General features: G+C 44.9%; 2 protein-coding genes across 4 annotated transcripts in view; one reads left to right on the forward strand and one right to left on the reverse strand.

Annotated features, from left to right (window-relative positions):
- Nucleotides 1-1,612: 1,612 nt before the first annotated feature.
- Nucleotides 1,613-7,565, forward strand: OXA1L (OXA1L mitochondrial inner membrane protein). Of its 2 annotated transcripts, XM_049899598.1 has the most exons (10): nucleotides 1,615-1,724; nucleotides 2,152-2,301; nucleotides 3,105-3,321; nucleotides 5,546-5,689; nucleotides 5,948-6,033; nucleotides 6,229-6,393; nucleotides 6,589-6,693; nucleotides 6,805-6,967; nucleotides 7,050-7,130; nucleotides 7,212-7,565. In XM_049899598.1, exons 1-10 carry the CDS (start codon nucleotides 1,662-1,664, stop codon nucleotides 7,337-7,339), a joined length of 1,302 nt encoding a protein of 433 aa, XP_049755555.1. In that variant the 5' UTR covers nucleotides 1,615-1,661; the 3' UTR covers nucleotides 7,340-7,565. The 2 variants fall into 2 exon arrangements, with proteins under 2 accessions (XP_049755554.1, XP_049755555.1); XM_049899597.1 differs by having other exon boundaries at nucleotides 1,613-1,724; nucleotides 7,050-7,565.
- A 782-nt stretch (nucleotides 7,566-8,347) lies between these two features.
- SLC7A7 (solute carrier family 7 member 7) overlaps nucleotides 8,348-27,612 on the reverse strand; it is a 39,848-nt gene continuing 20,583 nt past the window's right edge. For both annotated transcript variants that reach the window (XM_049899596.1, XM_049899595.1), the window contains exons 3-10: nucleotides 13,778-13,903; nucleotides 12,820-12,964; nucleotides 10,895-11,018; nucleotides 10,551-10,654; nucleotides 10,179-10,275; nucleotides 9,250-9,399; nucleotides 8,843-9,026; nucleotides 8,348-8,661 (exon numbers count right to left, since the gene is read on the reverse strand). In XM_049899596.1, coding sequence (XP_049755553.1) covers nucleotides 8,555-8,661; nucleotides 8,843-9,026; nucleotides 9,250-9,399; nucleotides 10,179-10,275; nucleotides 10,551-10,654; nucleotides 10,895-11,018; nucleotides 12,820-12,964; nucleotides 13,778-13,903 — 1,037 coding nt within the window. In that variant the 3' untranslated portion in view covers nucleotides 8,348-8,554. The remainder of the gene's footprint in view (nucleotides 8,662-8,842; nucleotides 9,027-9,249; nucleotides 9,400-10,178; nucleotides 10,276-10,550; nucleotides 10,655-10,894; nucleotides 11,019-12,819; nucleotides 12,965-13,777; nucleotides 13,904-27,612) is intronic.

A 27,612-nucleotide genomic window follows, 5' to 3' on the forward strand; every position in this document is an offset into this window, starting at 1 on the left:
TCTTGGATCAAGTAGACACATGAGACTATGTGGGCAGCTCCTGTCTGGAAGGGAGCTGAGAAGGCAGAGGGGGACAGATACTGGCTGCATGGACACGGAAATACAGGGTGGAGAGGAGTGTGCTGTCTCATTAGGGGGAGAGCAACTAGGAGTATATACCAAAGTGTACATAAATTTTTGTATGAGAGACTGACGATTTGTAAACTTTCACTTAGACCACAATAAAAAAAATTTTTAATAAATAAATAAGGGGGCTTTGGTGATTATTTCAATAGCAGATGATGGAAGATACTAAACGGAAGATCAAGGATGATGCATACCCAGGTTTCTAGCTTGAGCAAAAGGGAACATGGTAGTATCATTTATCAAGATAACGAATACCAGTAAGAGAAAAGCAGGTCTTGGAGGTTACGGGTGCGTGGAGATAAGTTCAGTTCTGGACATATTTTAACTTAATCTGAGGTGACTGTGAGAAGTTAAATAAGATTGGGTCTTGGACTTGTCATCTGCTACAAGAAAGGACTAGTCCAGGTCAGTTTTCAACCTAGTAAAGAAGCCACAATTGAGCTTCAAGACACCTTTGAAGCCCCTCAAAGTATATGCAGAATTTTGTGGGGGAAAAATATGTATTTTTTTAAGAGGATCACAGCATCGACCATACTTTCTAAACAGACTGAAACACATAAAAAAGGGTTACGAAATCACTGAATTCTTGAACAAAGGCAGAAACTCTTAAACATCTAACGTTCTAGGCATTTTCCTTGTTATTTTTTCTTACATTGGTTGTTAATAATGTGCCTGCAGGGCAACTACAAATTTTCTCCCTCCTGGATCAAGAGACTAAAAAGCTGAAACAGTCACTTAAAAGTTGGGGGTAAGAATTACTGAACAGTATTCTGCACGATACCACCATGCATTCGTATTATGTCATTTAATCTTCACAGTAACTCCAAGGAAATCCCAAAACTTGTCCAAAGTCACAGAACTAGTGGTACGGGGATGTGAATCCAAGTGGCCTTACACCTAGCTTGGCCCTTGTAATTATTACATCTACTTTGCCTGTCAAACTCCAAAATGAGTTGCCTTCCACCCCATTCCGACACATGACAACCCCGTGTGTGTCAGAGTGGAACCACGCTTCATCAATTTTCAAGGGCTGGTTTTTAGTAACTAGATGACCAGGCCTTTCTTCCGTGGGGCCTCTGGGTGGACTTGAACTTCTAACCTTTTTGTTAGCAGCCGGCCGCTTAAAATTTCATTGAGTCTGCAGTTATTTAGCAGAAAGAATTAACCGTCATTGTGCAGGAGGAAGAACCCAAGTCAAGCACATCCAAAACTGCCGCGGGGCTATTTTTTACCAAACAAATCGGGGAACAATCTCTGCTTTAGTGCACTGAGGAAAACCCCGGGTTTACGCCGTCATTAACCATGGCAGCTAAGGTGGCTTTTGGCTTCAATCTCCTAAAACCGCCCTGCGAGCGATCTTGTTAACGTAGCCCTTTGCGTCTTCTCACCCACTTCAAATATGGCCGACTAGCTCTAGTTTCCTTTACCACCTGATCCGTGACGACAGCTCCGGCTTCAAGCCCATTTCCAAAAGGGCCTCTCCCCGCAGGGCTGCGAGTGTGAATGCGCAGGCGCAGGTCATCTGCCTAGGCAAAATGGCGATGAGGCTGATGTGCGAGCGCCGGGAACTTATACTACTGCTACGGTATCAGCGTCAGGTAAGGTTGCACCCGGGTTTAGCGCCCGAATGCATTCTTGTCCCTGTGATCCGACCCCAGGGACAACTCTTGCTTGGATCACGAGCAGACGCTGACCTCCTCACCGGGACCTGCGTCTCATGACCTCGGGTCGCATGAGACGCGGAAGGGTTAGTTCTGCGCCCGCGAGCTCAGCGACCCAGTATCGTTGCCTGTTCCTGGGAACAGGTTTGGCACCTCAGCCTCGCCTGTGGGCCCCAGGATGGGTCTGGAATAACTGAGATGCAGGACTGCACTCACCAGTTATATGCCTTCGGGCCAAGTCCTCACTTCGGGCCAAGGCCCTGTCAGCCTGCTTCATGGGAAGTGAGCATATGAACGTCCTGTGCCCCCACGCTGGGAGTTCTGCCCCCGATTCAGGGGCTCCCTCATCCTTTTACCCGCTCAGTGCCACAGCATCGCGGGGATCTCGCCCTGGCCCCGGAGACCGCTGACCGCTAGGCTCCTGTTCCCAGCCGGCCAGAGCTGCAGGCGCCCGCATTATGTCGTCGGCCCCCGCTGCCTCAGTACCTCTGCCATCTCTTTTGCAGAAGCCCAGGTAAGAAGCGTTTCGTCCCTGCAGCGTTAGGAGGGGTGCTTGTTGGTTGTTTGGTTTTTCTTTTGGTTGAGGAGGCACGGGACGTAATAAAGCAGTTTTCCACACTCCCCACAGCTCTCAAAAATGGTAGCATTGGGGTGCGATTTTCAATTCGTTTGGGAAATGATTCGAAGTACACGGGGTGAGATTCACTGGTGGTGGTATATGAGATATGATTCCAGGTGTATATGTGTATTAGAAAAATTATAACTTGCATATCAAGTCCATGATTTAATGGAAATTATTTCCTTGTATAAGACCAGCTAGGTATTCTGGTTTTAAAAAGCGGGTTGTTTAAAAGAAAAATCCTAAGTATAATAGTTCCAGCATACAGCGAATATCATGAGGGTGGTACGCCAATGACTGAAGTTTGGGATACACTTATACAAGAAATGGAAACCCTGGTGGTGTACTGGTTAAGCACTACCTGCTGCTAACCTAAAGGTCGGCAGTTGGTATCCATCAGGCGCTCCTTGGAAACTCCAGGGGGCAGTTCTACCCTGTCCTCTGGGGTCACTATGAGTCAGAATCCACTCGACCCCAACAGGTTTGGTTTTTTTGGTTCATACAAGAAATAGCTTAACATGAAGTGAGGTCTTACTCTGAGTAACTTACCTTCCTGCATATAGGAGAAAATAAGATGACAAAACTTTTTAAGGTTTAGCTGTAGTCTAAACCTGGGAGAAGAAAGAGAGTCTAGAGAACAGAACCAAGCAATGGCTTTCTGTCCGTCTGCCCTACTGAAATGACTTCCTTTCCCACAGGTCCAGGCTTCTCCTCCAGTCGTTCCTGTAACTCTCTCACCCACAGCAGTGACTGAGGTGGCTCCTGGAGAGACTGCAGATGTAGTCCAAGCTGCTGTAGAACAGACCTTCACTGAACTGGGGCTAGGGTCATACACCCCAGTGGGACTGATCCAGAACTTGCTGGAATTTACGCACGTTAACCTGGGCCTGCCATGGTGGGGGGCCATTGCTGCATGTAAGGGGAATATATTCTGGGCAAGGGTAGCAGGGGGGAGCCCTGGTGGTGCAGTGGTTAAGTGCTCAGCTCCTCACCAAAAGGTCAGCAGTTCAAACCCACCAGCAGCTTCACGGGAGAAAGATGTGGCAGTAAAGATTACAGCCTTTGAAACCCTACAGGGCAGTTACTAGTCAGTCCTGTAGTCACTATGCATTGGAATCATTTCGTCGACAACAGGCTTAAGTGTAGCGGAAATGGGGAATTAGGGATTGACCCTCAAAGATGGCAGTCTATAAGTGGATCAGGGAAATAGTTGCAGAAGTTTGAGGGTCAGAAAAGCAGATGATTCAAATGAGGGATAGAGGTTCATGATACATAAAAAAAATAGATGACTTATTTTTCATAAAGGGCATTCTAGAATCACTAGATCATCTGGGATTTGAGAACTATCAATATTTGAGCATGGAATTACAGTAAAGAGAACCTACTAATAGGATAAAGCTGCCCTGATTAGGGAAGGCCAGATTAGGCATTTAGACCCCAAAATTGTGAAGCCATCCACATTGCGCCTTTTTTTTTTTTTTAATTGTGCTTTAAGTGAAAGTTTTCAGCACAAGGTAACTTCTCATATAATCCCCACAATGTGACAGCACTTTCCCCCTTTTCCACCCCAGGTACTCTGTCCATTCGACCAGTTCCTGTCCCTTCCTGCCTTCTCATCCTGCCTTCCGACAGGAGCCGCCCATTTGGTCTCCTGTATCTGACTGAACTAAGCAGCACACTCCTCACATGTACTATTTTTTGTTTTATAGTCCAGTCTGAAGAGTGGGCTTCAGCAATCACATTGCACCTTTTGTAAAAGACAAAAACTGCTTTAAATTGTTTCCCTCTGTTTCTTGGTACATACTGCTCCATAGGTTATCCTTTCTCTCCCCTGTGTTCAAATTTTCCCTCCTTACTGTCTACCCTGAACCTGTAAACATGCTCAAGCATGCCACATATTTGGGGTAGGGGGTGGTTCCTTCCCTTCATCCTTCTCCTTTTATGACTACCCTACCTTTCTCTCCTTCCTTTCATAGGTTTATTTTAAAAAGTGGTCAACATCCAGGGGGCAACCTGGCTTTTAGATATACCATTTCATTGTAACTGCCAGTAACATAATTGCTAGACCCACTTTTTCTTATCATACTTGACCTTTCTGCATTAGACACTACATCTTGAAATCAGCCCCTTGGCTTTAAGAAAACTTTCCTGGTTTTCTTCCTGCCTTTCTGACCACACCATTCCATCTCCATTAACCAGTCTTCCACCTACCCCTTCAATGCTGATTTCCTGGCTTCCAGGCTCAGCTCCTTTCTCTTTCTACTCCCCATCATTCATAATAATGTTAATAAGGCCGAAACCTGTATCTACGTGGTCTCTTCTCAGCCCAACCCACTTGCATATCCTACCAAAAAAAAAAAATCTGTTGCCGTTGAATCAATTCTGACTTACAGCGACTCTATAGGACACAGTAGAACTGCCCCATAGGGTTTCCAAGAAGAAGCATCTGGTGGATTCAAACTGCCAACCTTTTGGTTAGCAGCTGTAGCTCTTAACCACTGTGCCACCAGGGTTTCTAAAACCAAACCCATTGCCGTGGAGTCGACTGTGACTCATAGCAACTAAAATAAATATTAGAATGATTGGGAAATACAAAGTGTAAGAAATAGGAATGAGCTAAAGCACCATATTACTTTCTGCTCCAAGGATTTCTAGAACAGTGGCTTTCAAACTTCATTCCTGGGAGCCCCCGAGTTCTGTAAAGGTGTATCTGAATAAGGTGTAGGTCAGAGCATACATAGTCAGCTAGCCAAGCTATCTCTTTACCCAGAGCAGCCTGATTTTATCTGTTTTATATATTGGGCTGTACTTAAACAGTTGAACAGAACTGGTAATTGATAATAGAAAGGTTTGAAAATCATTGATCTAGGGAAATAGATTCTGACACCTTTTTACAGGAAACAGGCAGGATTCCTGGTTATCTGCTTAGAGAAGTTAACACCAGTCTTTTGTTCTCTGCAGAGAACCAAGCCTTAAAGGAATTAAATCTTGTTGATAGTTCTAGGCTCCCTGGGCATGAGTCACAGTGTGGTAAAAGCTGGAATGAGAGAGACCCATTCAGTGAGAACCTAAAAACTTTGCATCTTCCAGCTGCAGAACTACTTTCAATTTCACTCCAACCCTGATTTGTGTTTTCCAGGTACAGTCCTTGCCCGCTGCCTGGTTTTTCCTCTCATCATAAAGGGCCAGAGAGCAGCAGCCAAGATCCACAACCACTTGCCAGAGATCCAGAAGTTTTCCAATCGAATCAGGGAAGCTAAGTTGGCAGGAGACCAGGCTGAGTGTGAGTCAAACTGCAGAATGAACGTGGGAGAGAACCACATTTACACTTTTCCTGACATTCTGCTGCAGGAAGCAGCAACCTGCAGCAGGAGATGCTACAGTTGGGCAAGTTCTAAAGACTTTTCTGCTCCCTGGGCCTAATGTGTCCAGTGACTAGCCAAGGTCAAGTAGAAATTTCATAGGCCAGATGGTGAGAATGTTCAGACGTTCACCTCCACAGACATAACCATTAGCCTATTAACTTCTCCTCACCTTCCAGTTTACAGGGCCTCCTCGGAGATGACACTTTACCAGAAAAAGCATGATGTGAAACTCTTCAGACCTCTCATTCTACCTCTGACTCAGGTGAGCAAAAACATCTCTCTCCTTACTTCATCCTGAATCCATCAAACAGGAAGCACAGAGAATTGCTGCCTCTATGCTTCGTGCACCCTTGCTCCCCAAAAAGCAGGTGTTGATATTACTCATGGCTTTCAGTAATAAGGTAATGAGAATTTCCCCTCTGCTAAAGAGTCCTGACACTGTTTATCCTCTTAATAGGCCCCAGTCTTCATCTCCTTCTTCATTGCCTTGAGAGAAATGGCCAACCTTCCAGTGCCCAGCCTCCAGACAGGTGGCCTTTGGTGGTTCCAGGATCTTACAGTATCCGACCCCACCTACGTATTACCACTGGTAGTCACTGCCACCATGTGGGCTGTCCTTGAGGTAAGCCCAGGCTGGCCAAGTGGCTGGCCTACAAAGCTGATGGCTCTAGTGAACTGGGAATGGGGGTAAAACAATTGTGCAGAATGGTCATTCTTCACTCCCTAGAGAATATAGATGATGGGTAAGAAATTAGAGCCAGATTCACTAAAATTGACATGCCTTTGCTATTCCTCTGGCTTTTCTTTTCTTTGGCAGCTAGGTGCTGATACAGGTGTGCAAAGCTCTGACCTTCGGTGGATGAGAAATGTCATTAGAGTGATGCCGCTGGCAGTCTTGCCCATAACCATCCATTTCCCCTCGGTAGGTAATGGCACAGGAGCTGGCTCCAAGCTTTTCCACCTAGCCTTGCCATTTCCTAGCAAGCTAACCAGAGATCCCACTTCTGAGTACCTTCTCTTTGTTCTCACCCAGGCAGTGTTCATGTATTGGCTCTCCTCCAATTTGTTTTCCCTGGGCCAGGTGGCCTGCCTCCGGATACCAGCAGTACGCACTGTCCTTAAAATCCCCCAGCGTGTGGTGCATGACCCTGACAAATTGGTTCCACGGGAAGGCTTCATAAAGAGCTTCAAACAAGGTAAGGACTAGTCCTCTGTGAAACAGGACCAGGGGAAGTGGTGTAAAAAATGGGTGCAGGACTGACTCTTCTCTTTACACAGGCTGGAAGAATGCCGAGATAGCACATCAAATGCGAGAGCGTGAACAACGCATGCAGAATCACTTGCAGCTAGCAGCCAGGGGTAATCTTTTCAGTATAAATTCCGTCCTTTGTTTCTTCCCCTCCTTTATTCTTCAAAATTTGTTTTCTCTTCTTTCCCCAGGCCCGTTACGACAGACCTTTGCCCACAACCCTCTGCTACAGCCTGGAAAGAATCACCCTCCCACCACGTCAGACAGCAGCAGCAGCAAACCAAAGTCAAAGCAGCCCTGGCGGGACACACTTGGCTAACTTATGTTCCCTGCTTATACTGGCAGGAACTCTGTCTCCTGAAAGACTCAGCCTCAGAGCAAGGCTTGATGCTGTGCCCTTACCCCAATCCTAGGAACTGTGGGACACAGAGGTGTTCATTTTAAAAGTGGATTCCACTACAGTTTCTCATACCTGTGTGTAGAAGAGAACACTGGGAAGCCGGGTGATCTCCCCATCCACAGAATTAGTAAATTCCTGTACTACATGCTGCTTCTGATACTTATTAAACAGGGAAATGGGTTGTATACTTCAGAAAAATGAAGACTGGGTTGGGAGCGATTTTGCAGTGTCTCAAAACGTTTTTAACTGGGCATTAAGACCCTAAACCCCCACCCCATAGATGGTAGATGTGTTGCTGCTATCTGCATTTGCATTGCAGTGATAGGGTATGACTGATGAGTTGAGATTTTATCTAAATTTGTTGCCCCCAAAATTTAGACTTTATCCAAAGTTATGTAAATTCGTTGCCCCCAAAACTCCCTGTAAAATTTCTTTTAAGAAGTAGGTATGCTCAAATTCTTACTGATAGTTAAAAAGTTAATGTTGTTTTTATTAACAGCCTAACATTTTACTGTGACAGTTTAGGTGTTCCTCCTGTCTGCCTTGTATGTGTAGAGATTGGTTGCATCAACCTTCAGCCACTGGCTTTGGAGGGAACACTCAGATACTTTCAGGCATAAGATTGTTTTGTCTTTCTGCCATTCCAATAATGGAAGCTATCCTAAAGATGCTATAGCAAATGAAGCAACTGAAAGCTTAGGAATATATCCCTTTTATTGTTGTCCAGCACCTGTGACAGTTTCCTATCTCTCTAAAAGAGTCAAGAAGCTCAGAGCATTACTGGTCCTTTTAAAGGAAAAGAAGATTGGGTCAGCACAACCCAGAGGTGAGTCAGCATCTTAAACACCTAGGAATGTGCTACGAGAACCATCAAACCCACCCTTGACATGCTCCCCACCACAGCCTGCTTTACCATTCCCTTAAAAAAAAAAAAAAAAAAAAAAACCTGGAACACTATATAGCAAAACAAATAAATTACTTTCCATCTCTCAAAAAACAAGTTCACAAGGTTATTGAAGCTGCCTTGACCAGGCATCTGGTAGGTGCCTCCAAAGAAGTGAGCTTTCCTTTTCAACTTCTTGGCTCCAGCTAGTAGGAGACAAGAGGTCCTCATATCAGGACTCACAGTGGTATTTAGTTAGACTTGGGGTCTCGTTGCTTAGGCATCTCTTCCCCATCTTCCAAATCCATCTCTGTAGCAACTGCCATACATAGGACCTGGAGGTACCTTGTGGTGGATGCTGTAAGAAGAAATTTGAGTCAAAACTGGGAAGAGGTCAACTGGGCACTGGGTAGAGCTGGGCCTGGGGGGAATGATTCAGTTAAGCCCCAGGGTTAAGAACAGGAAGGGGCTATGGCAAAGGTGATTTGGAGCCTAGATGTGCAGAAATAGCTGAGCTCACTTGAGGATCCCAGGCTTACCCACAATCCTTCGGAGGCAAAGAGGTTGTTTGTGTTCTGGCACTCTGATGATGAAGAAATAAAAGGGCAAGCCTGAGAGGGCAATGCCAATGCCAATGAGGGAGTTGATGGTATCACTGTAAAGTGGAACAGCCACCAGGAAGATGGTGCAGAGGCAGAAGACAATGGGGAAGAAAAGGCTGAGCTAAGGGCACAGAGGAAACACAAATGAAGATTAGACAACTCAGGATTCTTAGCCAAAATAACCACACCTTCTGTGAAGATCAGAGCACTGAACCTTCTTTCCACCCATTCATCTCCGTACCACCACATCCTAAGCAAAGGTTTCTAAATAAATGGTCTCAGTCTCCTATCGCAGCAGCTCTAGCAGTTCAGCTGGAGCAGAGAGAATGATCGAGGTGAGTTACCTTAAGAGGTCGAGGCCAGCCAGGCTCCTTCCAGCGCAGATAAAGCTGGCCCACAATAGAGAGTCCCACAAAGAACCAGTAGCTGAAGCTGTAGTAGTTAATAAGCTGGAAGATGTCCTCCACACACAAGTAGATCAGTGCCATGAGACCCTGTAGGCACACAAGCCACCTGTCAGAGCCTTTGTTTTTCAAGGCAGTTTTCACTCCCCGTTACCCCCCTGTGAAATCCTCAGTCTTTTCTCATCTGTTCTTTTCCCTATCCACCCTCTTGACCAGCCTAGTTTCTGTACCTCCTTCCTTCTCTATGAGAAGCCAATAACCTCTCAACTGCTTTTTTAGCCCATTCAAACCTTTGCCAAGTTAACCTATAAAGCACAGCTCAAAACATAGTCCCTGAAAAGCCTTTGGTCTAAGAGCCCCTTCATAACAGCTCCAACCTACATTCCAGTTTTTATCTCCCACTACCCAGCTCCACACTGTTTTACCTCCTCAGGATCTTCTGGTGCTGTTTCTCTTACCCATCTCTACTGTTTATAATTCCAAGCTTCAAAATCTACTTCAAATACACTTCCTGCAAGAAGTCTTCCCTCATTCACCCTCCATCCCTCTGGAAGTGATCATTTTTCCTTTGAATACCACATCGTTCACTATCTTCCACTGCACTCATTTCACTACAGTATGTATTCCATGTACTACAGTGTGCCTTATCTTAGACCAGAGGAAGTTGCCATTCAGAAGATAGAGTATTTCTACATAACCACTGTACCAATTAGCACAGTGCCTTGTACACAGTGGGTGTTCCTGCAGTAGTTTTTCTCTTAGAATCTCCTTTAGAACTTTAAAAGAAGCTAAATAAGTCACATCTGCTGTACTAAAGTTTCTCCCACAAGCCTCTTCTCGCTTTCAACGTCATCCTTGAGATTACTTACATTGAAGAGCAGAGAAGGTACTGGTGTGAACCGCTCAACATGAATCATGCAGATGGCATCAGGAAGATGACCTTCTCTTGAACCCACAAAGAAAAGCCTAAAATAGATAAAATCGTAAGACATGGTACACCTGACACACAGTCCTGCCTCTCTCCCATCCCTTCTTCAAAAGAGTTTGAAAAATATAGAATGGAGTTCAGTATTGAGATGAGTGAGAACTAGAGGCTGCCAATGGAAACAAGAAAAGGCCGTGGGTATCATCTGGGGGACACAGGTGGTAGACTCTGGGTCCTGTAAGTCCTACCATTCCCTGCCATTCCTCCTCATAATAAAAAAAACATAATACCCCCCAATAAAAGATACCACTTTTACCTAGAAGCAGCCACAATGGAGGCATTGAGGCCACCAAAGCAGGATAATGCAACTGCCAATGGAATTGTCCAGTTGAATACTCCAAAAATCTGGTCTGCAAAAGACTAAGGGAAAGGAATGGAAAAGAGTCATCAGCAGTGCCTATAAGGGATGAAAGGCATGAGCATGTATGCCCCAAATTCCCTTTACTGGAACCCAACGTTCTTCCACAACGGGTAACGGGACTTTCCACATCCAGTATCCTAAGTGTATCCCTTCCAGGCTATCTACACCCTTTCAAGAGCTGGAATATACTCAGGAGCCCACAAACACACCCTCGGTCTTTTGCTAGTCAGAAATCTTACCACAGCAACAGCATCACTGGCCAGGATGTCTCTCATGTCCAGCACGGTGTAATACGCCACATTGGTCAAGATGTAGATGATGGTGACAATGGGCATGGAAATGCCAATGGCGAGTGGCAAGTTCCTACAGCCAAACAGGATAAAGGATATATTAGTCCCATGGTCCAATCCCTATTTCTGCTTTAATCCTTAGATTCTTTCCCTGTCGTACCATCTTTCCAGGGATGGGGCTTCCTGCTGCAATTCTCTAGTGCCTTTGCCTCTGAAATAGCCTAGGATACTGGCTCAAGCCCTGAAGCTTCAAACTCTTATGAACAAAAGAACATCAGGGAAAGGGCTAAGCAAATGAAAGAAAAAGGATTAACAAAGAACTATGTCACAGCTGTCTGGGAAGAAGTACAGCCAGAATGCTCATTAGAAGCAAGGATGGCAAGACTTCATTTCACATACTTTGGGCATGTTATCAGGAGGGACCAGTTCCTGGAGAAGAACCTCATGCTTCGTAAAGTAGAGGGTAGGCAAAAAAGAGGAAGACCTTCAATGAGATGGACTGACACAGTGGTTTCAACAATGGGCTCAAATACAACAACGATTTGTGAGGATGGTGCAGGACCAGGCAGTCTTTCATTCTGTTGTACATAGGGTCTCTATGAGTTAAAACTGACTCAATGGCACCTAATAATACAACACGTCACAGCACAGTAATAGCACAGGAAAATGGGAAGTTTCTTTGACTTGTTTTTTACATTGAAAGGTCTCTTGATGTCAGTATGCCTTCTTTAAGACTGTTAACACTGGAAAATGTGTCTTAAGCTTGGAAAGTATAAAAAGAAATTATGAAATCTAACATCTCCCTTCTCAGTAGGAAGAACAGCGTACATATCTGAACAAGCAACCTGGGAAATATGTCCACCCCATCCCTTCCTCAGTTTGAGAACCTTGGGTGCCATCCTAACTGGTGGCCAAGAGAGACAGAAAGATGTCTCAAGATTCCTCTACCCCAACAAGGCCATCTTCTTTATAAACATCCTTGACAGTGAGAATGCCCAAAAAGAAGAGGGGGCAAATACTATCCAGTCATTCAGCTTCTGTCCAGTAGGTGGAAGCACGATGCAAGCCTGGATCCTGCTTATTATCTCTGCTCTCCAAGGTTGCAACACTGGATGTGTACCAAGAGTGTTCTTTGTTTCTCAAAGCCAAAAGGGGTTTATTGGTATGAGAATTGTTATTCCTTTGACTTGAAAATTTATAGAAACTCCATTCCCTGGAAGATTTTAGTTCCCAGAATTGGAATTTTAGAGCCAGGATTTTAGAGCCCTGGAGGTCACATAATTCAACTCCCTCCACTACAGATAAGAAAGCAGGCAAAGAAATGGTGAGTGACTCCCTCAAGGTCATCTAGCTAATCCATGGAAAGAAGATTCCAGGCCATTGACTCCCTGTCCAGTGCTCTTTTCACCCTGAATGACTACAGAATCATTTAGAGTAACACTACCGTAGAGAGGTGATATAGTTGAATCACTGAGACAATACCACGTTGTCCGTATGAATTTGGGAAACAAGGAAGGATCAGTTCAATAGAAGTCTTCTGGAAATCTACAGCCTGAAGTTGGGGATAAGGGTGGGTGAAAAGATCTATCAAGGAAGATCTATAAAAAAGCATACATAAGCTAGCAATAAACCCATACATCTATGGTCCAAACCACAAAAAAACAAAAATGCAGACACCAGAAAATTTACATCTCAGCTCTATCACTGTGTGACCACGGACAAGTTACTTCTCTGGGCCTCGGATTCGTCTGTTAAAATGGGACTGATAAAATCAACCTCAGAAGCAGTTGTGGTCAGCTTCCTGGCACACAGCAGGAGCTCAATAAATGCTGTCTACCATTACTGCTGTGGAAGGCTGACGGTGAGGTACCTACCTCTCAGGATTCTTGATCTCTTCGGTGACATAGTTGAGGGTGTCCCAGCCCGAGTAGGAGAACAGAGCCGAGTACAGGGCCAGGGCAATGTCACCCATCGCATATGACGAACCCTCAAAAGAATTCTCAAAGTGAGATGAGGCTCCTGGAACCCAGAGAACATTGAAAGGCAAAGTATTAGTGGCCCAGCTCCCCAACTTCAAGGTGATCCAGTAAAGAAGTGAAAGAATATGGTTATAACAGGGGATAAACAGCTTATAACACCTTCAGCAGCAACAGTACCAGTGAAGGAACAGGTAGAAGAGTGACATCTACAGAGATGGGCTGGAATGGAGGGAACAGCATGGAGCTGTTGACTGCCTGGGCTGCCTTCAAGGCTAAGAAGTCACCAGGGAGCAGAAGGGCTGGAGTACAGGAGTGCCGCAGCTCCGTTATGCACCCTGCCTGACTTCTGCCCCCTTTCTAACACCAGACAGAGCTGATACAGGGTAGAGAAAGAGGCAGGGCTCAATATACCCAGGTCAACAGAGGATCTGTCATACCGGAAAACTGGAGAGGAATGGAACAAGGAGTTAATTTCTTCCCTTGCCCACTCCCAAGGACAGAAAAATAGCCACGGCATTTGGGTTCAGCAATCAGCAAAAGCCAACTCCCAGGGCAGGACTGTGAGCCCTTTTGCCAAGATCAGCCTCTTCTGGGAGGCAGCATGCATAGAAGTTAAGCTACAGGCTTTGGCGTCAGTCTGTCCTGGACAAATTTCAGTTCCCCACTTGCTATCTAGTGACTCAGTCAAGTTACTTAACTCTGCAGCCTCAGTTTCCTCATCTTTAAGACAGGGATAATAATAGTACCTACCAAATAAGGTTATTGTGAGAATTAAATAAGATAATAGAGAGCACTTAGAAAAGTGTGGCTCATCGAAAATGCTTAACAAATGTTCACTGTTATTATTTCTTACCCTGGCTAAGTCTAACAATGCCTGCAATGATGACCGCGATCAGCGCCAATACTTTAGCATAGGTGAAAATATCTTGCACCAGTGTTCCCCACTTGACATAGGCACAGTTAATGAAGGTTAAAAGACCTGAAAGAAAAAGAATACTGATTGGTAACTGTCCCTATCACCCAGAGGACACTGGACTCTCAAGCAATTTTTCCAGTATTAGTCATGAAGATAGACCCTTTATCCAAAGACAGATCAGGGTTCAGGCTCTAACCCGCTCTATATTGGAAACCTCTGCCCCAGAGTATCCTCACCATTATCATTCAAAGGCACTTCCTGAAGGCCTGTGTACAGAGCTCCACCACCACCACCACCCCAGCACCTTGTATGGGAGACATGAAACAAAGTGACCATGGATCTGATAACATACAAAAGCGCACACAAATTCCCAATCACAGCAGTGGGAGGCAACGGGTAGTTGTACAGGATTAGTGATGTTTTCCGGCTGTTGGCTCTGAAAAGTCACAGTCACTCCCTTTCCCCGGACATGGGCTCCAGGACCCAGCACGCTGACTCTGCGGTGTTATTGCTGAGTTTCGTTAACCTTGATGAATCCTGTTATGATTTATCCAATGTCTGGGCCAGCAGGTCAGGACGTGTGGCCAAGGATTGGCAGCAGGGCCAGGCTTCCTGCCGACACATTGCCTGCCAGCTCAGCTGCTTGTTTTCGTGCTTGGAAAGATTCTTGCAGGTAGGACAGGGGCCTAGAGAATGGGGACAGGGCATTTCTCCTGGCCAAACAATGCAGAAGAGCTACAAACGTTCCTGAAGTCCTTCTACCCTGTAGTAGAAGCAACCCCTTTCAGTCTGAATGAGCTTTAGTAAAGTTTATGGATCACCTTTCTGAGCCAGGGTTCTTAATTTTAATTAGGGCCATGAGCTTCACACGCTCCTGAAATCCTTTGCAAAGTGTTAGGTCCATGTGAGTGTATGTATTTTTCTGAGAGTCCATAGCTTGCATCAGAATCTCAGAGAAATTCATTTCCCCAAAAAAAGCTATAAACCACTAAAAATACTTTAAGAAATTCAGGGGGAGGCCAGACAAGCTGTGAGGTTGACCAATAGCCCCAGGATGTGGCAGGGGAAGAAAGTCAGAAGAAATGATTCTGAAACTCAGCAGAATGTTCTTTGCAACCCCTCCCAGCCTCTTAAGCAGTCAGGCAGGCACATTACAACATACCTTCCCCACTGGTGGCAGAATGAATCGCTTCGCTGCACTAAAGGATAACTTAACAGTCTTTCTTCAAGAACTCCAAGGAGAAGGTCAGAGTTACTCTGCCTTACCAATAGAGAAACAGCAGCCCAGTACTGGGCTTGCCTGCCTGAGGCCACCAACAGTCAGTAAGCACTCCCCATCTCAGAGTTCTACTAGCAGTGAGAGGTCCTTGGTATCCCTGGTCCACCTGTTTTGGTGTGTTCTGGCCTCATCACACTCTGGCCAGAGACTACTTTATCCCGTGAAGTAGGAGAGACCACCCTCTCAGAGCAGTTATCCCATCTTTTAGTTCTCAGTCTCCCTTATTCCCTCCTACTCTACTCAAGTAGAATGTCCAAGTTCTTTTCTGCTCTTCGAAAAAAAGGGCATTCCAATACAAAGCCTTGCCTTTCTGCCTAATAAACAATAAACAACCAAATCTTATCACAGGGCTGGGCTAAAATGCACCCATATAACTCTAGGCTACCATGGTACTAAGTTAATAATTAAAGACACACGTGTCCAGTCCCCATTAAATGACCAAAGTATCTGTATCTTGCCCTCCACAAATCTTCAAATCTGTTGATTTCCCTCAGCCAGTCACCTAGCCTTTCTCCCCACTGGACTTCTGCCTCCAACCATCCCACAACCTTCGTATCCCTTCTCCCCATGCTGTGACCTCTACCACTTCCTGCAGAGGCTCCATAAGCCCGGTTTCTGATTAGAAACACCAGAGACAACTGAAGCTGTCACAGTCACAGCGAATGGAATCCCCGAATACAAATTCTTTGTTAGCCCTCAGGGTAACCAGGGGTCACAACACCAAATTGGAATAGGCTTAAGGGACTAGATCTAGTTCAGAGTCAGAGCAGGCAGTGGTGCGCCACAGGTTCTGTTCTCAGCTCTGTGGGGATGTAGACATTCACCCACCAATACTCCTGCCCTCACTCCTGAGCCTTATTTCTCAGCTACTGACCTCATGCCCTAATCTGCTCTCTGTATTGAGCACAGGGGACTCGTTCCCCCCACCCCCCAAGGTAAAGTGTCATATTTATTCCTACTATTTATGTATTTGTTAACAAATACAAATTATATATTTGCATTAAATCAATGACACATGGTACACATTTAATATATCTAAAACTATTCTATGCTTTTTACTACGCTCTTATCTTTTTTTTGTTTTTCCTCACTTTTTTTTTAACTGTACTTTAGATGAAGGTTTACAGAACAAACTAACTTCTCATTAAACAACCAGTATGCATATTGTTTTGTGACATTGGTTAACAACCTTGCAACATATCGACACTCGCCCCTTCTGGAGCTTGGGTTCCCCATCACCAGCTTTCCTGTCCCCTCCTGCCTTCTTGTCCTTGCCCCTGGGCTGGTGTGTTCATTTAGTCTCATTTTGTTTTATGGGCCTGTCTAATCTTTGACTGAAGGGCGAACCTCAAGAGTGACTTCACTACTGTGGTATAAGGGTGTTCCAAGGCCATATTCTCAGGGTTTCTCCAGTCTTTGTCAGACCAGTGAGTCTGATCTTTTTGTTTGTTTTGTTAGAATTTTGTTCTACATTTTTCTACAGCTCTGTCTGAGACCCTCTATTGTGATAACACAGGGGACTCATTTTAAATGAAGAAGGGAATCCCGTGGAAAGAAACCAGGGAGCAGAGATAACTGCCTGATGAGAACTTCCTCCAGGCCCTCTTGGCCGTGGGAGCAGGAAATTGGTGTATGGCCAGCAGCAGTGCTGACTGGGCTCTTTCTCCCTATCCCAGGCGGATACAGCTGACCAGCAGCCCCAGAGGCCAGCCAAGTGTGCTGCTCTTGAAGTGGATGGAGCCTAACCTTCTGCTTCAGAGGCAGAGACAGGAGGGGACTGTGGGGTTAAAATAATATGGAGGCAACTGCCAAGTTAACTTCAAGGACAAAGACTCTGTACCTCCCATCCCCAGGTACAAGTCAGTCCCCACTCAACACTGGGCCAAGTCCGTAGTAGAATGGCCATAGAATAAACTTTGGCCCTTGACTCAGGTGAATTCCATTCTCAACCCCAGCGGGGGGACAGAGAAGCTGTGAGGCAAAGTCACTCCTATAATCACCTAGAGACACTCCTGGGTGGATGGGTCATCACAGCCAGCCTACACGGGCTCTCCTGGAGCGGGATGCTAGTTCTGGCACTAAGGTCCAGAATCAGCTCTCAAACTAAAAGCCAGGAAAACACTGCACTAGGTTGATCCAGAACAGAACAAAGCATCCAGGCCCACTCTAGATCAGATGCCCAGGTTTTATTTGTATGCCCAAACTGAATGGTCCCTAAAAAAGAACATTAATCCAACAATTCTCCCAGTACCGTTAGCACAACATACAAAACTTGGGCTGCCATTTAATCCACCTTCTGCTTCAAACTCCCAAGGACTATAAAACCTTCATACTTTCTTAGGCAACTCAGTCCATTTTTTAACAGATTTATAGGACTTCCTTCCCCTAAGCCAAAACCTTCTTCACAACTTCTACCCAGTGGTCCTAGACTTCTCTGGACTAATTTGCATTGCTTTAAGCCGCTAAATTTGTGGTAATTTGTTACAGCAGCTATAGGAAACGAATACATCACTTAACAAGGTGTTTTCACATCCTTTCTGTTCTTTGAGATCTGAGATTCCTGGTGGTAGTTCTGTGATCTCAACTAATTATAAATTCTTTCCATTTATCTGCACCTAGAGACTTAACACTTTCTTAACACAATGACATGCTTTATTACTATCCTCTCAACTCTCTTGACCTGCTTCTTTGTTGGCCTAATCACATTTATTGAACCCTTTCTCGGTTAATAACCCTTCTGCCACATATAGAAGTTTAGAAGGAAACAGAACTTGGTCCCTTTCCTTTCTCTCCATCATCTATTATCATAGCACTAACTGCCCCCAGAACATCCAGCCCTGACCTCGATGTTCTCACTTTGAGTATTGAGTATTCCTCTCAGAGGTATTATCCTTAGTCATTTCTTAAGATTTTAGTTCATGCCGGGCATTAACCTTCAGGACACTCTTCTTGTACCTCTAGGCCACACCTGTATTTACTCTTGATTCCATCACCTCTCCACCATCTCTGGATTTTTTTTTTTCTAAAAATCTAAATTCACCAAAAAGCAACTTGGTCAGTCACACTGGTTTTTACAGAGGAGTCTTTTTTTCTAACTAAACAAGATTAAGATCATTTTCAACCATCTTATCAGAATTTAATTTTCGAGAGCCTCTTGGTCTTTTCTTTTTTTAATAAATCCCTGGCTGTGGTGTGATGGATCGCTTTTATATGGCTGGCAGAGTAGGGTGCTTCTGGGCACTTATTGGTGGAGCTAAAGAGCTTTGTAACACTTGCCCAAGCAAGGCAGAGGCTAGGCTGAGGGGCCAAGGGCCAGAGAGAGGCCTGCCTGTGGGCAAGACTGAGAGAAGGCTGTCCTGATGGAAGAATTATATCCTGAGCTGTTTTTGATTCTGAGTTGTAACCTATCAGTTCCCTAATAAACTCCATGGCTACGAGTATGGTCTGTGAGTTCTGTGTGGCCATTGCAACAAATTATCGAACCCAGCAGGGAAGTAGAGAGTGCCACGGGAGGGACAGCTGGTGTCAGAATTGGTAAAAAGGTTGGAGAGAAGAGGTGTGTCTGACCTCCACCTCATAGGAATCAGCCTTGGTTGTTGATCTTGATTCTTTTTCCCCCTCTTGAAGTTAGAGAAGGTCAGACACCCCTACCTTGCCATTTTCACACTGGCCATGAGATTATAATTTTGTTTTCCCTAAACTTTTTTGCAATCTGATTGCCTCAAATTTAGAGTGAGGAACCCAGCATTTCTTTTCCTGAGAGGTATAAACTCCTAGCTGGCATTGTCACTTCCTCCCCAGGATTCCACATTTCCCCTGAATATGTTAAAAAGTAGTAATAAATACTTAAAGTCCTTATCCTTGAGGGATTCATATTGAAGGCTTTAAAGGTTAAACAGTATGATGTCACTGATTCACTTTAAATAATCAAGTGGGGTGAGGGAAGGGTGGTTGAGAGTATAAATGAAACTACGTTGATAACCATTCAGGTTGGTGTTTGGACCATGGGAGTTCATTTCATTATTTTCTTTTTGTATACGCTTGAAATTTTCCATAACATACCATCTTTTAAAAATTTATAGAGGTACTGCCTTTAGTAGAATGAAACTGAGTTTAGCAAAAGCTATGCAGGGAGTTGACGCTTCTTATCACTACCACTATTTGCCTTTTGTACCAATTTTATAGCCCTTATTACGAAAGCAAAATATTTTTTCTCCTAGTCAGGTGATCTGCAGAGCCCTGGTGGCGCAGTGGTTAAGAGCTACAGCTGCTAACCAAAATGTTGTCAGTTGGAATCCACCAGCCGCTCCTTGGTAATCCTATGGGGCAGTTCTACTCTGTCCTATAGGGTCACTATGAGTTGGAATCGACTTGACGGCAATGGGTGGGTTTTAATCAGATGGTCTGCAGTATATACCCACAATTAGATCACTTCTACCTCTATCTGCTTTCTGCTTCCTATCGTCTCCACCATGCTTCTTCCCTCAGGATGCACTATTCATACATTATTGTTATGGCAGGCCTTCAGAAAAATAACCAAAACAGAACCTGAGAGCTCTTTGACACCACCATGTAATAATTTGTCCTTCAAAGGTAAGCAGATGGGATTAACAGAGGCCAGCATCTCTGTACCCCTTCTCAGAGACAGGCTGCATATCTGAGCGAGGGAGGAAAGACTTCTATGTAGCTACAGGAAGAAACCACCTGCAGGCAGAGGGCTGCACTCAGTACTTGGGTGGTACCAGTCATTACATTCCTTGGGGAACAAAGGAGAAAGAGAATTTTTTGAAGATCTCTGTACCTTAGCATACTGAACTTTCACTCTCACTGCAATCCAAAGGATCAAAACGTGACCTTACCCAGAAACAGAGGACACCCCTTATTAGAACAGGTCCTAACACAAGTTCATATTGCTTTGATATGCTACATCAATCCCCAGCTCTTTCTAGCAAATCTCTTTTGAACAAGGTATACCTTTTCACTGTTATATTCCAGTGAAATATCACTGATAGCTTTGAAATTGTTTCCTCCATTTAGTAAAATGTTAAATGTGTTTATTAACCTTTGTGTGTGTGTGTTTTAGGTGAAAGTTTACAGCACAAATTAGTTTCTCATTCAAAAATTTATACACAAATTGTTTTGAGACATTGGTTGCAATCCCTGCATTGTGTCAGCACTCTCCCCCTTTCCTTTATACCCCAGGTCCCCCATGTCCATTCGCCCAGGTTTCCTGTCCCTTCCTGCTTTCTCGTCTTTGCTTTTGTGCAGGTGTTACCCATTTGGTCTCCTATACTTGATTGAACTAAGCAGCATGTTCCTCACATGTGCTGATGTTTGTTTTAAAGGTCTGTCTAATCTTTGGCTGAAAGGTGAATTTTGGGAGTGGCTTCAGTCCGAGTTAGCAGGGTGTCCAGGGGCCACAATTTTGGGGGTAGTAACCTCATTTTTAATGTTTGTCGATATAAGTCCAGAAACATCATTACCAACCTTCTATCCTATTTTCTCCAAGTGAGCAACCCTTCCACCTTTATTCTTCTTTCTGTGTAAAATCTGATAGCCTCTAAAATATCCAGACATATACTTTTATCTGTGTGCATGTTTCTCCCTTCCTCTCCAGTTTCAGTTAAAGGCCTATTAAACCCATCCCTCTCAGTCCCTGTGAAATCTGCTCTATACCTTGCCAGGAGACCTTTCTGGTATCTTAGCATTTACGGTCAGATGCCCTATTCTGTGTTCTTTTTTCCTTCACATAGACAGCCTTCCATTGACAGAGACATGAAAATTCCGCCTGTCACTCAGCTTGCTACCTTGAACTTCAAAGTCACCAGTGACACATCTCGGGTGTTTTCCAACTGGTGATGTCATTCATCCCACAGCAATCAGCAGGAGTGTAGTGGTCCGTGGGTTAATTAAGGTGAACAAGCTCTTCGTCACATAACCCAAAAAACCCATATTGCTAAGAAAACCACAAGTCTCTGCATTAAGCTGGCTCTACATATAGTCAGAGTCACCCTGGTTGGGTGGAGCAGCCAAGCCTCTTAACCAGTATACTCGTACCTGCTAACACCCTGGTGTCTCCAGAACACTCTACCACTGCTTCCTCAGAAAGTCCAGATCATGCTGTCTTGGAAAAGCCTCATATCCGATGTCTAAACCCAGAGGTTTCAAGTTTCTTCCTTTTCTCTGCTGTTTATCACCATCCTTGTTTTGTTTGTTGGTTTTGCCTAATACAAATTTAGGATCCCCCAAAAATTTAGGATACTCTCTAAAAACCAAAGAAACCAAACCCAGTGCCGTCGAGTCGATTCTGACTCATAGCGACCCTATAGGACAGAGTAGAACTGCCCCAAAGAGTTTCCAAGGAGCGCCTGGCAGATTCGAACTGCCGACCCTTTGGTTAGCAGCTGTAGCACTTAATCACTACGCCACCAGGGTTTCCAGGATACTCTCTACACCTTAAAAATCACTTTTCCTTCCTGGCTTTCTTGATGTAGTGTTTCTTGCATCCTGTCTAGGTGCTATTATTTTTCCCAAATAGCAGGTGGTCCTCAAACTTTTTTACCTTCTCAGGCTAGAAAACCATTTCGCTCAGCTCAGGTATCACGGCTGAGAGCTTCTGACAAGAAGACACACCAAGCACAAACTCTATGGGTCACTGGATCAGATCCCTCCTACTCTCCTCCCTGAAAGTCAGTCAGCACTTTAGTCCCTGTGGCTCTGCACCAAACTGAAGGAGCAAGCAGGCAGTTTGTACCAGAAGGCCCTAATATTAAACAACTCCATCTGCTCCTTTTTCAAAGTCAGCTGGAAAAAAAAAAAAATCCATGCCGTCGAGTGGACTCCAACACATAGTGACCCTATAGGACAGGGCAGAATTGCCCCATAAAGTTTCCAGGGAGCGGCTGGTAGTTTGAAACTGCTGAACTTTTAGTTAGCAGCCTAGCTCTTAACCACTGCACCACCAGGGCTCCCAAAGTCAGCTAGCTCTTGTTAATCTGATCCCTACTGGTATGCTCAGCTAGATCCAGTTTAGGCCCTCAGAAACCTGAGCCTCAAGGGAGCATCGGAATCACCTGAGGAATTTGTTAACCTGCAGCTTTGGAGCCCCACCCCAGAAGTTATGATTCAGGAAGTCCAAGACGGGGCTCCCAGGGAGTCTGAGGGTCTGCCTGCTTTGGACATACTACCTCAGCAAAATCATCACAAAGAGAACCTTGATCAGAACAAGCTCAAACCCTTTACTTCACTCAGGGCTCTTTTATCTTGGCTGCACACTGCCGTCACGTGACCAGCTTTAACAAAGTCCAGTGTTCAGGCCCCACTCAAGGCCAAGGAAGTGAGAAGCTCTGGGGCTTAGGCCCCCAGGTGATTATAAAGCTCAGTGACAAATGAGAACTCTTCCCACCTTCTGTAACACATGGCCACCATCCCCTCAGCAGCAACTTTTCCTCAATTCTCATTCTCCAAGCCAATTCTAATTCTACCCAGCGGTTCAGAAGTTAGGAAGAGAGAAGGAGGAGGCAGACGCATAAGTGTTTTGTTTTTTGTTTTAACTCCCTAGGTTATTCCAATGTGTGCCCAGAGTTGGAATCCATGGTCTCTAGCTCCTTCCTTGGCCTCCTCTAGACTATCCCTTCAGCTTCTTCTGAAGCTGAGAGAAAGAGAAAAGAGGAAGTCAGAGACCAATGGTGAGCCCCCAAAGAGCCTTGGGGATCAAACAGCTCTATGCCCTTCACTGCTGATAGTGTTCCAAAGTTCACGTTGACCCCATACTAGAAAGAGCCCACGGGTCTGACTCCAGCCTGTTTTTGAAGTGAATGTGGAGCATGAAATGTAAGCTTCCTCATTCCAACTGTAACACAGCTCTTGGGAAAGCCCCTCCAGGAGAGGTAACTAGCTTCCAAATAGAAAGTTCAAAGTGTAAAAATCAGCGGGGGGCCCAGCATCTGGCTGTTCCACCTCATTAGCCACAAGTACATGAGGTCAGTCATTCTGATACCAGGAGAAGCTTCGTAAGGGTACGTGGTCAAAGCTCTCAGACGCAGAGATCCGAAGTCCTTTACAGTCCACGGCAGCTCTAGCAGACTCAGGGTTGAACTGCCTGCCCTCTCCTCTGCCCAGTTTCCACAGCAGCCCTCAGCCCCCCACCACCATCCCGAGAGCCAATTTCATGCAATGCCCTGCTAGGCCAAGAGGAACCTGAAACCACGTCTTCTGTTCATTCACTCAGCCAACTGTTATTGAAGCAACTACTACATGCAAGTCACTGTCAAGTGTCAAGTGTCAGGGACATGCAAGTTGCTAGGGTCAAGTGTCCCTAAAGAACAGTACTCTATTCACAGGGGGCCCTGAATAAGTGTCACTGGCTGACTGGGACAGTGGACAAGCTGAAGACACAGCAGGTAAAATGTCTTATAAATGAAAGGTCAAAAAAAAAAAAAATTCCGATCACAGTGTAGGCAAGTCTAGGCAAGGTAAGTCAGGAGCAGAAACATCCAACCATTCTAAGAGTGAGCCAAAACACTGGGCTCTGAGGAAAGGACAGTAGGTGAAACTGGACTTCTGGACACCTATCCCTGACTCTGCCAAAAGGAAAGTTCCACCTCTCCTGCAAAACAGGAAGAAAAGTCTCAACCCTGAACTGCTTGAAAGCCAACCAAAGACAGACTGTAGAAAGCACAGTTTTTAGAAATTACTAAGATGCATATGATTGTGAATATAATTTGCAGTAATAGATACCATTTTTGACTGACAATTACATGCCAGGTTACACACATACATCATCTAATTTAATCTGGCATAAGACCAAACCAAACCCGTTACCATCAAGTCAATTCAGACTCATGGCAACCCCACATGTTACAGAGTAGAACTCCTCCATAGGGTTTTCTTAGCTGTAATATTCATGGAAGCAGATCACCAGGCCTTTCTTCCACAGCACCACTGAGTGGGTCTGAACCACCAACCTTTAAATTAGTGGACAAGCACCACTGTTTGTGTCACCCGGGACCTTAATCTGGTATACGATAGGTTTTATTATCTTATGAGAGAAAACTAAGGTCACTCAGCCAGACACCAGCTCCAAAGCCTGCATACATTCCACCACACCTTGTGCCTCCCTATTTGTATACAAGGATGTGGGGCTAAGAGTGGGATTGTCTCCACATATGGCAATAGAGTTTCTGACTAGAAAACCCGACAATCCAGGAGGAACTCAGAAGCCAGAATAATCAGCTTCACGAGGGGCCATCTGCACACTTCTCTGACAGGGAAAAGCAACCTTTGTCTAGTACTCTGGACAAGCCAGAAAGCTTCCTTCAGAACTCAGAATCCATTCATTCCCCGAATAAGCACGTATTGAGCACCCACTGTATACCAGGCTTGAAACCCACTAAGTGTCAAGCTCTGCAATTAAGATCCAGTCCCTAACTGGTTGAGACTGGAGGGCTCCCCAAGATTACTGCCCCAGTACTCTTCAAACCTTGAACAGAAGCTAATCCCTCAGGTCACATTATAGCTAGATAACAGACTGGCTCACAAAATAATGAGTATCACCTCTAAGTACCGGGCTCCTTTTTAAAATCACGTGTATATGAGACCAAGGAAACCCTGGTAGCGTAGCAGTTAAAAGCTACAGCTGCTAACCAAAAAGTCAGCAGTCTGAATCCACCAAGCACTCCTTAGAAACTCTATGGGGCAGTTCTACCCTGTCCTATAGGGTCACTATGAGTCGGAATTGACTTGAGGACAGTGGGTTTGGTTTGGTTTTTATATGAGACCAAATGATGAGCAATTACTTTAAAACAAAGACGAGAATGTAAGAAGGCAGGGAAACTAGATTAATGGAAACAAAACAATCAGAAGGGAAATAATGAGAATGTTCACCATTGTGTGAAAATTGTTAAACGGGAACCTGAACTACTGTGTAAACCTCCACTGAAAACACAATAAAATCTTATTTAAAAAAAGATAGTCCCTATACAGTCCCTAACCTTCATGAAATTACAAGAATCAGATGCTATGAAAGTTACTAAGAAGGAGGCAACCCATGCCGTCTGGGGGAGTGGAAGGGAGGCAGCACCCAACAGCTGTTGACTGAACTGAGTATATGGAAGCTAAAAACTGGGATAAGGGTGGGAAAGGGAAGCAGTGTTCCTAGCAGAGAGGGTAACCCGTGCTTACCCTGACAATAAAATCAGCAATGAGTAAGTCACCCACCTGTAGGAAAATTTACCTAAGCAATAGTGGTAAAAGGTTTCAAGGTCTAGTAGCCATATTACCCTAGGCTGTGGTTCAACAATTGTTCTAAAGGAAGACCTGTATTGTTATGCAAATAAAGCAGTGCTCTACATTTTTTGCCAACCTCGCCCTCCCCCAAGCCAGGTATTTTCTTGAGCGTGCTATGCTAATTTTTTTACCTGTTGCTGTAATACAATGTGTACATTATTTGCATAAAAATAAGCTATGCCTATCAAAGGATAGTAAGCCACTCAACAGGAGCAGAAATTGTGTTTGCTCTCTTGAACTTGTCACTGTTTGAATAGACAAAGATGAAAGTATGGTGGAAATATAGGTCACCCCCCATAAGGTAAGAATCATTCTATGGATGAGGAAACTGAGGCTACAGATGAGGAAACTGACTGCATCCAGGCCTGCTTGATTCCATACTCTTAACCATTATGCATGATACACCCCAAGGGATGAGGGTGTCCCCTGCACTGTTCAAGGGAGAGAAATGCTGACTCAGGGAACCCAAACATTTCAGCCACAGAGAAGGTGCCTTTGTTGTGGGGTAAGGATATATCACTCAGCTTTTCCAGGAATATACCCCAAACCAACCTAAGACACGTTTAAGTCTTTCCCATAAAACCCTCCCGCAACCTTGGTCCCTCCCTCTACCAACCATCAGCCTTCCCTTCAGAGTAAGTCATCTAGAAATCTTATCTACATTCCCTCCCCTCCTGTACAACCCACCCCACCACTCTACTGAAACAACTCCACCAAAGTTACCCTTGATTTCCTATTTGCCAATTCTGAATAATGTTCCATTCAATAACAGTTTCTTGACAGTTTCTCAAGAAAGGCTACTCAAGTATAAACCAGGCCACCCCCTAGGTGTGCTGCCCTTCCTCTGGGCCCCCACATCCCCACACTAACCACACTGTACTAAAATGGCTTACAAATCTGTCTTCCCCAGAGACCTTGAGCTACTTAAAGGCAGAGGCTAGATCAAAGTCATCTTCATATCCCCAGGGCCTAGCCCAAAACTAGGCACATAGCAGACAAATTCTTCACTGGGTGAAGGAATGATATCTCTGAAATCTTAACTCCACACTCACTGGCCTGAAATTTCCCTCTTCAAAGTAACCAGTGATCTCCATATGATAAATCCAATCAACCCCAGTCAGTGATCTAGTTGACCTCTCGGCAGATAGGACAGCTGGCTGTTCACTCCTCAGATTGCTCTCTTCCACTCACCATTACTCAGATTTCCTCTTTCTCTCTAGATGCTTCTCTATCTTTTTGCAGGATACCTATTCTTCAAATGTTGGTATTCCTAAGAATGCTGTCCCACCCCAACAGTACTAAGCCTTTTTCTCCTCTTTCTACAGGTCATTTCTCCTCTTTCTACAGGTCATCTCATCTATTCCCATGGCTCCAATTACCATCTATATGCTGTTGACTCCCAAAAGTATATCACCAACCAATCTCTCTCGCAATTTCTGATACATATGATTACCCAACTGCCTACTGATGTACGCCAGGCGCATCAAACTCAACATATCCAAAACTGAGCCCATGGATTTCCCTCAAACCTACTGCTCCTCCAGTGTTCCCATGTAAGTAGTTAGCATCACCATCCACCCAGTTGCCCAAGCCAGGAACCTGGGCATCTTATTATGATCAACAACCTGTACTCACAATTAATCAACATCTAAGTCTTAACCCTCCTCAGTCTCCACATCCCCAAAACACGACTCCAGTTCAAGCCACTATCATCTCTCACCAAGATCATGGCAACAGCTTCCAAACTGGTCTCCCTCCTTTCAGTCCTGCAGAGCCAGAGTAATCTTTCTAAAATCACAACTCTGATTATGCCACTCTCCCGTTTTAAAAGCCTTAATAGGTTTCCATTGTCTTAGGAGAAAGCCCACCAAACTCCTTAACATGGTTCACGGGGCAGACTGTATTTTCCAAAGATGCCTCGACAATATCTCCCATCCCACATGCTTTTCTCACAATGTGACTTTCATACTTCACCCACCAAGAGGTGAGGTCTGTGCCTCTCCCTGTGAAACCGGGTAGCTGTCTGTGAATGTTTCTACCCATACAGTATGACTGGAGTAGCTCCATGTGACTTCAGAGGCTAGGCCACGAAAGATGATGCAGCTTCCACTCTGTCTGCTGGAATGCTCATTCTCGAGGCCTTCAGCTGCTTTATAAGCAGTCTGACTGCCCTGAGGCTGCCATGCTGTGAGGAAGCCCAAACAAG

This window comes from Elephas maximus, chromosome 10 (genome assembly GCF_024166365.1).
Source record: "Elephas maximus indicus isolate mEleMax1 chromosome 10, mEleMax1 primary haplotype, whole genome shotgun sequence".
Lineage (NCBI taxonomy): Eukaryota > Metazoa > Chordata > Mammalia > Proboscidea > Elephantidae > Elephas > Elephas maximus.